The following is an 11,466-nucleotide window of genomic DNA, read 5'->3' on the forward strand; positions in this document are numbered from 1 at the left end:
TCCTCAATCAGTGATGAATAAAATGCGGTTCTGGCACTATGAAGGGCTTTTTTTTATATATTATTAAAAGTGGGTCTATTTTACTTTTCAGCTTTTTTACTTTTCAGTTATTAAACTATCTTTCCAGGCTATGAAAAACTCTTCTTACGGAGAGCAGAGGAGTACCAGGCCAAACTTTTTGAATATGAATATTAATAAGGGAGTTCATTTCAAATCTATAAATAGGGGTATGCCTGGTAACATAAATTTTTAAAGACTGCTTAGCAGCAGCAGCAGCCTCCTCATTACCATCAATTCCGACATGAGCTGGAACACATAAAAAGCTAACTGTGACGTCTTTCTTACTCATCTTCCGCAAGGACACTAATATCTTATCTAATATGTCTTGTCTCAGATACGCCCGAGTTAATACCAGAGAGGTCCGACGAATTATCAGAACAAATTAATCCCATAGTAACCTTATTTTCCTTCACCCACTGCAAAGCTAGTAGTATTGCAACTTCGGGGGTCCTCGGTTTGTTAAGCCGGCGTCTCCCAGTTGGGCGACTGAGTGTCTGTGATTGGTTGACAAGCTCTCAATGCTAACTCCCTGGTGCTACAGAGGAGCTGGTGGGCACGACACTGTGGAGTAATTTAAGTAAAATGGCGTTGTCTCAAGGAACAAAGAAAAAAGTTTGCTACTATTATGACGGTAAATATTCGACTTGTGCAGTCAGGTTTTCATGATGATTGCAGTTGTTTTGAAGGCGTGTAAATGCTTAGGAAAATTTACTTGTATTTCCCTTTTTAAAGTGTGCCGTGCGGCCAGGCTAGCTAGCCGGTGTAGTGAGCTAACATTAGCTTGCTCAATTGGCTAAGCTATCTTGACTTAGCTACATGGTACGATTAGCTCAGTGTTAGCTTGAAAATGCACGCTGTAACGTTAAAACATCTGGTGTTTATCTCAGTTTCAAGTAACCCAATTATGAGACCAGATTCCTTAATTGATTTAAACTTTCATTGTATTGTGACTGGGGCATGAGCGCCGATTCGGTCATTGTAGGATCATAGGGGAGTCCTCAAGCTATCCGGCGCTAATCATATTAGTGTGTTCCCCTCAACTCGCTGACAACTTCAGAGAACTGGGGACCGAGGCACCGGCTGCCAGTTTGATTGTTTAGCGAAAAGTTTTGGTGTAACGCTAACGTCAGATAAAAGTGTGTATCCACTATTGTATTGTATTGCATTGTATTGCATTGCATTTCGCTTTACTTGTGTGCATGAGCACGTTTACGAAAATGGCACCAATGTAAACGTAGAACATTGCAATCCAGATTAATTGCCCATCTCTTTTTCTACTAGTTAGCTAATTATTGCTCAGATTTTAGCACATATCACTGTTCACATTGTATTGTGCTTTTAAGGTTTGTGTAAATAACGGGAAATCTGTCAAAAGTTTTAATAGGATCAACTTGATGGCTTGGATATAAGGTTAGGCCAAATTGTGCGCAAGTTCAGCCTGATTCATAAAATTCTCAAATTGGGTATATTTTGAATGGAGCTTTATGTTATCTTCACACAAGTACCAAAATACATTGTAACTGTAGGTTTTAAAGCAGATTTTGTCATGTAAACCTATCTCTTCTCGCCAAGGTGATGTGGGGAACTATTACTATGGCCAGGGTCATCCCATGAAGCCCCACAGGATCCGCATGACACACAACCTCCTTCTCAACTATGGACTCTACAGGAAAATGGAGATCTATGTGAGTCGCACATCTTCACTCAAACCTAAGACACAATTGCAAGTGTCACTATTGTTTGTCAAGATTAGCATTTTCTTTGCGCTGTAATGACACTGCACCATAATTTTTAAAGCTAGTCCAAAATTAGCTGGAGTATTATTGGTGTGCTTAACCACTCAAGGCTTGGCAACTTAATTGCGAAAAGTAACCAACAGAGAAGTATGGGGCATGAATGAGCTGAGGCAAATGTTTTTGACAGATGTTTCCAGGTTGCGGCTTTATATTACACAAACTTTGCTTCTCTGCAGTAAGTGCTTGCTGTGTAGATTGATGTGGATTTAAAAAAAGAAATCTGAATTCTCAGGTGTAAAACGTGCTGGCATGAAAATAATTGTGTGTAGTGAAACGCACAGCTTGACATGTAAGAAATATTCTAGTGACATTTTGACTGCATTAAAACAAAGAAGGACCTTTTCAGCAAACTTTTGGTCATAATGGATTTAATTAGGGCTGCATCGTAATAGTTGAATAGTCAAGTCATTAGTTGAGAGACCTGTCAAGTCGACTGACACTCTTCTAGTTGAGCCTTTTTTTTATTTTATTGTATTTTATTTTTTTATCAGCCAGTGTGCATTACACTAGAAGGTAGCTTCAGGTTGGCAGTTTGTCGTGTCTTCTCCTCATTTTGGTGTGCCAAACAGCATTTTGCTCCGTTCTTCCCCCTGTGGTCAGGGAGGGGCTCATACCCACTTCATCACATGGATGTACATTAATGTCGGATCTGTTTAGCAAATTGCAGAACAAGGAGAAAAGGACAACAAAACCCATTAGGACAAGCCACATAAAGGGGAGATTTGTACTTTATTAGAAGTGTTTTCAGACATTTTACAAAAGAAAAGACTGCTGCAAAGATGTGGCTGGTTTTGCATAGCCTAATGTTATGCGAGTCTGGTTTGTTTACCCATCTCTGTTAAAGTGCACCGGAGAGCCATTTACCAACTGTTTCTGTGATATGCATCGATCCAAACAGGACTAGGAAGCGAACAAAAATGTGCAGAGAAAACATTTCAATGAGGAGTTATAAGTAAGAGGAATCGTTTGCAGTGCAAGCTGGCACACATCAAATCCAGAGTAACAACATGCTGTGGTTAACTGGCAGGAGAAGCTTAAACCTGCTGGTAAACTAGGCTATAATGACATCTCCAGAAGAAAAATTTGCCTATAAGAGCATTGTTTCAACAGAAATACAAGTGTGCTCCCTGTCTCCTGATTCCAATAAATCCTGACCACTGGCAGGTGAAGTGAATAACACTGACTTTCTGTTACAGTGGCACCCATCAGTGTGTGGGGTATATTAGGCAGCAAGTGAACATTCAGTCCACAAAGGTGGTCTCTATGAAGAGAAAGAGTCAGGCGCTGTAGTGGTGATATCACACCTAGAGTGGTGAGGCTGTTGAATTGGTCTAAAAAATTCTCTCTAATTTGTCCAGGCGTCCACAGTTTTCACTCCTTTTAATAAGTTTTTCACTGAATTGTAGACACATCTGTGCTCTTCCTGACTGTAGAAGCAAATGGATTCACAGAAGATGCACAGTGAGCTGCAGAGTGGCACGAGTGACAACCAACTGCCACATTGACTCCTATGTGAACGGTATTAGGCAGGTGGTCATAGTGTTATGGCTGATCGGTGTAAATATCTATATTTAAAAAAAGTAGGGTTGCAGCAGTATATTGGTGTCACAGTATATCATAGTATGAGCATTGATGGTTACCATATCATGCACAAGTGCTTATTACCAGTATTGAAGGAGAAACAAACAAAAAAAAAACAAACACATGCAGTGTTCACTTCTCCTTTCCTTCCAGACTGCCTGTCAGGCTTTGCAGCGGGTGCCACATGCACAAATGGGCTATGATAAATTATGGAACATGATAAAGATTTGGAAACAAATTGGAAAGCATCTTTAACTCAGGACATTATCTTTTTTGTTACCCATTTCAACTAACCCCTCTTTTGCCAGCTCCAATTTGGATGGGGCTTTTAACTTATGAACACAGCCTTGCTTACTCAAGAGTGGAGGCCTCTATAGAGAAGTAACATTTGCATCCTGGACAGTATTTAATTCTTCATCAGAGAAGTTTTTCAAAGCATGGTAATCAACCACGGTTTTAATGATATATAAAAATTGAAGCAGTAATACGAACTGTCAGATTTTATCATGGTTTACTGACACCTGTGACCATTTCATCCTTAGCTCTCACCTTGTTCCTCTTTACCTTTCTGTTTGATTCCAGAGACCACACAAAGCCAATAGTGAAGAGATGACAAAGTACCATAGTGATGACTACATTAGGTTCCTGAGGTCTATCCGACCAGACAACATGTCGGAGTACAGCAAACAGATGCAGAGATGTGAGTGTGATCTTCTTCCATTACACATTCCACTGACATTTTCTTGCTGTGCACTTCTGTTAAAGCCGTGTGTCCTGTGCTGTTTCTCACAGTTAATGTCGGAGAGGACTGTCCAGTGTTCGACGGTCTGTTTGAGTTTTGCCAGCTCTCAGCAGGTGGCTCTGTCGGTATGTTACTCCAACCACACTTCCCATAATCTCTCTGATGCACGCGTCATCATACAGGAGAGACATTTGTGAGATTTGTGCAGGTCCAGTTTCCAAAACTGGAAAAAGTCAGTACTATAGGCCTTAAACTAATACTACTTCACCATGAACAATATGTTAGAATGATCATTAATTAATTTTCTATTTAAATGTTAAACTCACCAAAGTCCGTTATATTAGGATTGTATTTTTTCTCCATACATTGTGTCCTGTAGCTGGAGCAGTGAAGTTGAACAAGCAGCAGACCGACATTGCCATCAACTGGGCAGGTGGACTCCACCACGCCAAGAAGTCTGAGGCCTCTGGTTTCTGCTACGTCAACGACATTGTCCTTGCCATACTTGAACTGCTTAAGTAAGCTGCCGTTGCTGCTGAATTTACTTTGTATTTAACAATTCTGTATCCACAGCCATCTGGTGGCTTCTTAGTTCTTTTGAATCCCAAAAGAAATCTGGCCTGTATATTTTCAGAATGGTTTAGATGGATTACATCTGCACCTGAAGCACACAATCAAAAAGACAGTTTAGCCAAGGTTCCTTCTTAGAGTGTGCCCTGTTAGATTTTTTTTTATGGCTATTTATTTGGTTTTGCATAGTGATACATCACTTTTGCTACATGAGGCTACATACTGTGTGTTGGTGTTAAATACACCTGGATATACCTAGGTTAGAGGTCTTTTTGCCTGCTAAAATGCATTCCGCACCTGACTGGTGGCCGTTTCCTATGTTTATATTTATTTTGGGCTTATTCTGTTTGTCTGTTAGAACTTGAATGCCTCTTTAAGATGTCACTGACGGAATCTTCCTTTCCGTCTAGGTACCACCAGAGGGTGTTGTACATAGACATTGACATCCACCATGGTGATGGAGTGGAGGAGGCCTTCTACACCACAGACAGGGTCATGACCGTCTCTTTCCACAAGTATGGGGAGTACTTCCCTGGCACAGGAGACCTGAGGGTTAGTTGTTCTCATTTCTCTTCTACAAACCTGGGGGGTATTCCCAAAAGCAATTTAGGTGAGGTTTTTTTTTTTCTGGTGAAATGAGGGGAACTCGGGGTTTTCAAGTTCTAGAAACTGAGATCACTTGCCACGGTAACTTAATCCATTAATGTAGGCTGCTGGCTGGCAGATTTTCTTCTGCCAGCCATCTTGAAACCCAGACTTGCTCTGCATGTCCTCCCTCCTGCAGAAGATGTTTGACGTCATTTCATTTCCTCATTCCTACAGTTTATAGTGAAGTGCAGATCGGAGCATATTAATTATAAGAAATTTACATTAGGTGAAGAGAATAAAAATCCCAGTTAGATAATTGTTTAATAGTTTGTCACCCAAGACCTGTCTTTACTAATGTGATTGTGTTTGTGATCCATCAGTCATCAGTGTAAAGGCAGCAGTCTCTCACATTTACACAGTGTGGATTCATCCTCAACTTAGAATAAAATCTATAGCCTGTATTGCCTGTTTTTATTTTACAATGTGACTCTGTGGATATTATAGCAGCTGCCATTTTGTCAGTCAGTTTGCCCTCCTGCTGAGCCTGAAGAAGCTGCCTACCATGCAGAAGAATTTTCCTATTCATATAGTTCATATTAAAGCACATATTGAATCAAAATCCCAGTGCAGTGGTGTCCTGCCACCGCAAAAATATTGCTGCCGCTATTTCAGCATTCGACCATGGTAAAGATTGGTTTGAAATTGGTTTGAGATTTAACATTTGTAGTTGTGCATGCACACGTCACTGTTTTGTAACAAGTTGCTTTGAGTAACGAGCTTACCGCTGCTCGCAACATAATGTTACTCATTGCCTTGTTGTAAATCGCATGTCAAAAATAAACAGCTGGAACAACTTTTTCCAGTGATGCTAGTCTGTGCAGCAAAATGTCTGTGAAGTAATTAGGTATTGCAACTTATACAAGTGATAGGCTATTTTATCAAATTATGGTAGATCTGGATAGTCCTGACTGTACTGGAAAACAAAATACAGCATCTAGTCATTATTGCTAGATTTCAATAAATATATTCTAAAGCTTGTTTAACTGTTGAGTTTCACTTTTTCATAATTAAAAAAAAAAAAGGTTGTCATATTCACTCTGACTGCTGGAGACATCCACCCCCACCCTTGCGCTGCTGCTGGGGAAGTCAAATCCTAGCAGAAATACTAAAATCCTCATTGAATATTAATCTTATCATTATATACTGCTGCAATCGAATTAGTTTATCAAGACCTAGCTATGTTTACTAATGTTACTGGTTAGAAAATTCGTCATCAGGGTACGGACGAAGCAACCCTCACATTCATACGGATATGGTTAGTTCCTCCTCAGCTCAGAATAAGAGCTATGCAGACTGCTTATCCATCTTTCTAATACTGAGACTCTGTTGTAATGAAGACAACTGTCAGGTTGTCAGTCAGTTCCCCTGCCCTGAAACATCTATTGTATAAATGGCAATATGTAAATTAAATAAAGTGAAAATCGACTACAAAACAAGATTTAGAACATTGAGATCTAGTAGTAATAAATGGATATCAGTAATTTTTCCAGAATAGTCAGAACTATTTGATATGATAATCAAATTATCAGTATCATAATTTGATATGATAGCTAATCACTTATGAGTTTTGTCATTTCAAAACCTGATTACTTCACAAACATTTGTTGCACACACTAGCAAATATACCATCATCATTGGAAAGGACTGGTGATGCTGTTTATTTTGACATGCGATTCATGACAAGGCAATGAGTAACGTTACTTTGGGAGCTAAAGAACCAAGAGTAAGGGGTGTCAATTTTTCCTACAAATCTGGACAGATTGTGTCCGATTGGTTGTTAGGGTTAAACAGTAAAATCTGACTTAATGTTAGTTACTTCAGTCTACCCTCCTCTCTCTCTCTCTCTCTCTCGCTTTCGCTCTCGCCTCAGCCGGGTGTCCCCATCTGTCTCCACTTCCTGTTCCTGTAATTTCAAATGAAAAGCCCTATGCAAAATGGTGTAATTGCGATTTTATGATATTGCATAAAATTCTGAAGCAGTGGCGGCAATAAATTAAGCAGCAGCATACTGCCACTTAAAATGCATATAGCAGAAACATTGTCAACTCAGTTGTTGAACCACCTTTCTGGAACACACCCCAGTTGTTGTGTTGTGTGTGTATATGGGCATTAATGTAGTGATATGTCTAATATTTTCAGGACATTGGAGCTGGAAAAGGCAAATACTATGCAGTAAATTACCCGCTTAGAGACGGCATTGATGACGATTCCTATGAAGCCATCTTCAAACCTGTAAGTTTGTTTTAAATACCACTTTAAGTTCCACTCCAGAGACATTTTAATATTTATGTTTGCATATAAAAATACTCTGCTATAAACAGTATATAGTCTAGCAGTTTTAACTCAAAAAAGTTCAGTAAATATCTGTAATAGGCCTCAACATTTGCCCTTCATTGTGCATTCCAGGATTTATGAATATTCAATTATTATTAGCACACAGTATAATATCAAACGCTAATGGGAGACTTCCATATCAAAGTGTAAATGTAAGACAACAGACTAAAAGACATCGCCCTAGCAAATGAGCTGTTAATAATGGTACATGTCTCACACCATCTCACTGTTAGCTAAATAGCAGGATCTGGTTTACATACAAAAACTGCACACTTCGGCATATATAGTGTCAACAGTCAACTTTAATGAACACACTCCTATCACTCAAACGTTAGTTCTAGCTGATCCCAGGTCAACTTGAAATCTGCATTTGCATAACGATTTGTGATTGGCTTTCAGAATTGTGTTGTCACAAATTTGGTTTTCCCGCATACGTTTGAAATCACGTTTTCTAGGAAGTGGGCCGACACTGCCCCCTTAAGCAGAATGTGAAAACGCCTGGTCAGTGACGAACTGTGCACATGCACCAGTCAGGACAGTAGAAGTCTGACATTTTAGGGCATACAAAAATGTTTAGGGGGTCTTTAATCTCTAAATTCAGACTCCTCCTCTGAGCAAGGTTGTGAATTTATTTGTGTGTTAGATCATGGCCAAAGTCATGGAGATGTACCAGCCAAGTGCAGTGGTACTCCAGTGTGGGGCTGACTCTCTCTCTGGAGACAGACTAGGCTGTTTCAACGTCACCATCAAAGGTATAGGGAGTATTTGACAGACGGGCAGCAGCGTTTTGTACCAATTGAAGCTTCCAAAGGAGAGATTGGTTGATTCCAATATAAAGGGCATGGCAGTAATCCAGTATATAAAAGGCATTGCAGTAATCAAGTCGTGAAGTGATGAAAGCGTGAATGGCTTTTTCTAAATCCACATGCGACAGGAAGGGCTTCAACTTGGTTAAAAGCCTCTGGTGACAGAAGCTGGTTTTGACCACAGATCTGATCTGTTTGTCAAATCTGAGGCTACTGTCAAATAATACTCCTAGGTTTTTCACAGTATCAGTAAATAATAGGGCCGAGGCGCCTAAATTAGGTACAACAGCGGAGGAGTCAGGACTAAAAACAATGTATTCAGTCCTACTTTCATTTAAGTGGAGGAAATTCTGTGATAGCCAGTGTTTAATATCACAAAGGCAGTTATGTAATGGGATGAGGGCATTCGAATCACATTGGATCAGCGGCAAGTAAATCTGAACATCGTCCGCATAAAAATGAAAGTGAACGTTGTGCTGTGAAATGATTGGGCCAAGTGGAAACACACACACACACACACACATATAGCTAGCTAGATAGATAGATAGATAGAGTAACGGGGCCAGAACCGAGCCTTCGGGACGCCGGAAGGTGGAAGAACAGTCGCCAATAACAACAGGGAAGGTCCTTTTTGTCAGGAAAGAAGTAAACAAATGTAGGGCCACACCACTCAGGCCAACGTTATGTTCCAGATGGGAGAGAAGAACTGCATGATCGACGGTATGAAACGCTACTGATAGATCAAGGAGAACTAAAATAATGGGGCGCTTGGCATCAAGGGCCAGAGTAATATCACTAAGGACCTTCAGTAATGCGGATTCAGTGCTGTGACGGGGCCTAAAACCTGATTGAAATTTTTCAACAACATCCGCATTTGCATAACGATTTGTGATTGGCTTTCAGAATTGTGTTGTCACAAATTTGGTTTTCCTGCATACGTTTGAAATCACGTTTTCTAGGAAGTGGGCCGACACTGCCCCCTTAAGCAGAATGTGAAAACGCCTGGTCAGTGACGAACTGTGCACATGCACCAGTCAGGACAGTAGAAGTCTGACATTTTAGGGCATACAAAAATGTTTAGGGGGTCTTTAATCTCTAAATTCAGACTCCTCCTCTGAGCAAGGTTGTGAATTTATTTGTGTGTTAGATCATGGCTAAAGTCATGGAGATGTACCAGCCAAGTGCAGTGGTACTCCAGTGTGGGGCTGACTCTCTCTCTGGAGACAGACTAGGCTGTTTCAACGTCACCATCAAAGGTATAAACACTGTACACTCCACAGTACTCAAAAATGCTTTTGTAAGATTGAAAATTTGACATGTGTGTTGACTCTTCTAGGTCACGCCAAATGTGTGGAGTACATCAAAGGTTTCAACCTGCCCCTGCTGATGCTGGGCGGCGGAGGCTACACCATTCGTAATGTTGCCCGTTGCTGGACCTTTGAAACAGCTGTCGCCCTGGACTGCTCCATCCCCAACGAGCTGCCCTACAATGATTACTTTGAATACTTTGGGCCTGACTTCAAGCTGCACATCAGTCCATCCAACATGACCAACCAGAACACGAATGAGTACCTGGAGAAGATCAAGCAAAGATTGTTTGAAAATCTCCGTATGCTGCCACATGCCCCCGGTGTTCAGATGCAGGCAATCCCTGAGGATGCTCCCCACCCACACAGCGGAGATGAGGATGAAGAAGACCCAGACAAACGCATCTCCAGTAAGTGACCTGTAGAGACATACAGTTGTCTTAAAACGGGGTTAGTCTGTGTCCGGTGTCAATGACCTGTGCTGGTGTTGTGTTTCTAGTCCGGGCCCATGACAAGAGGATAGCCTGTGAAGAGGAATTCTCCGACTCTGAGGATGAAGCAGAGGGGCAGGGAGGAGGCCGCAGGAACGAAGGCAACCACGTGAAGAAGGAGGAAGAGAAAGAAGGAGAGGAAAAGAAAGGTGAGATTCAGTCACAGGACAAGCTGTTGTTTATAGATGAACACATTTATTTGACGTGTTGCTTTTCCTCCTAGAAGTGAAAGAGGAAGAGAAGGAGGAAGAGAAGATGGACACATCAGGGTGAGAAAATATGGTTCTGATTAAATGGTCTTGGAGCAGGAACATTTTTAAAATCTGGATTTGTGAAAACTTGTGGATAGTAACAGTGGTTCTCAGTGTGCATCACTACAGTGAATATACACTAGTGAATAAACTGAAAGCTGAGTTTATTTACACTACAGGAAACTCAGTTTAGAGCCACATTAGGCTCACAACATAAACTTCTCCTGTTGAGGATATGGGAACAACAGCTGTGCTACATTCAGTAGACTTCTGTGTGGAATTTATCCAGTGACCTAAACTCTAAACTGGGCATGTCGCATCCTAGTGGTTTTTATCCTTTTTTTTTTTATATATGTTGTGGAATGTGAATAAAAATGTACACCCATATGGACCAATGGAGGTCAAGATGTTGCTACTTCAGTTACACAATGGAACGTACAAGTTGAGCATTCCAGTCATTTATAGGTGCATCTCAGTAAATTAGAATATCGTGGAAAAGTCAATTTATTTCAGTAATTTAACTCAAATAGTGAAACTCGTGTATTATATAAATTCAGTACACACAGACTGAAGTAGTTTAAGCCGTTGGGTCTTTTAATTGTGATGATTTTGGCCACATTTAACAAAAACCCAAAAATTCACTATCTCAATCAATTAGAATACCTCATAAGACCTATAAAAAACATTTTTAGTGAATTGCTGTCCTTCTGGAAAGTATGTTCATTTACTGTATATGTACTCAATACTTGGTAGGGGCTCCCTTTGCTTTAATTACTGCCTCAATTCGGCATGGCATGGAGGTGATCAGTCTGTGGCACTGCTGAGGTGGTATGGAAGCCCAGGTTTCTTTGACAGTGGCCTTCAGCTCATCTGCATTTTT

General features: G+C 40.6%; 1 protein-coding gene across 1 annotated transcript in view; it reads left to right on the plus strand.

Moving 5' to 3' along the window:
• The first annotated feature begins 247 nt into the window (after window positions 1-247).
• LOC109970521 (probable histone deacetylase 1-B) overlaps window positions 248-11,466 on the plus strand; it is a 15,556-nt gene continuing 4,337 nt past the window's right edge. The window contains exons 1-11 of the mRNA XM_020618099.1: window positions 248-691; window positions 1,633-1,745; window positions 4,020-4,137; window positions 4,230-4,304; window positions 4,559-4,697; window positions 5,160-5,301; window positions 7,537-7,629; window positions 8,375-8,483; window positions 9,874-10,254; window positions 10,344-10,484; window positions 10,559-10,604. Coding sequence (XP_020473755.1) covers window positions 643-691; window positions 1,633-1,745; window positions 4,020-4,137; window positions 4,230-4,304; window positions 4,559-4,697; window positions 5,160-5,301; window positions 7,537-7,629; window positions 8,375-8,483; window positions 9,874-10,254; window positions 10,344-10,484; window positions 10,559-10,604 — 1,406 coding nt within the window. The 5' untranslated portion in view covers window positions 248-642. The remainder of the gene's footprint in view (window positions 692-1,632; window positions 1,746-4,019; window positions 4,138-4,229; window positions 4,305-4,558; window positions 4,698-5,159; window positions 5,302-7,536; window positions 7,630-8,374; window positions 8,484-9,873; window positions 10,255-10,343; window positions 10,485-10,558; window positions 10,605-11,466) is intronic.

This window comes from Monopterus albus, unplaced genomic scaffold (assembly GCF_001952655.1).
Source record: "Monopterus albus unplaced genomic scaffold, M_albus_1.0 scaffold200.1, whole genome shotgun sequence".
NCBI lineage: Eukaryota > Metazoa > Chordata > Actinopteri > Synbranchiformes > Synbranchidae > Monopterus > Monopterus albus.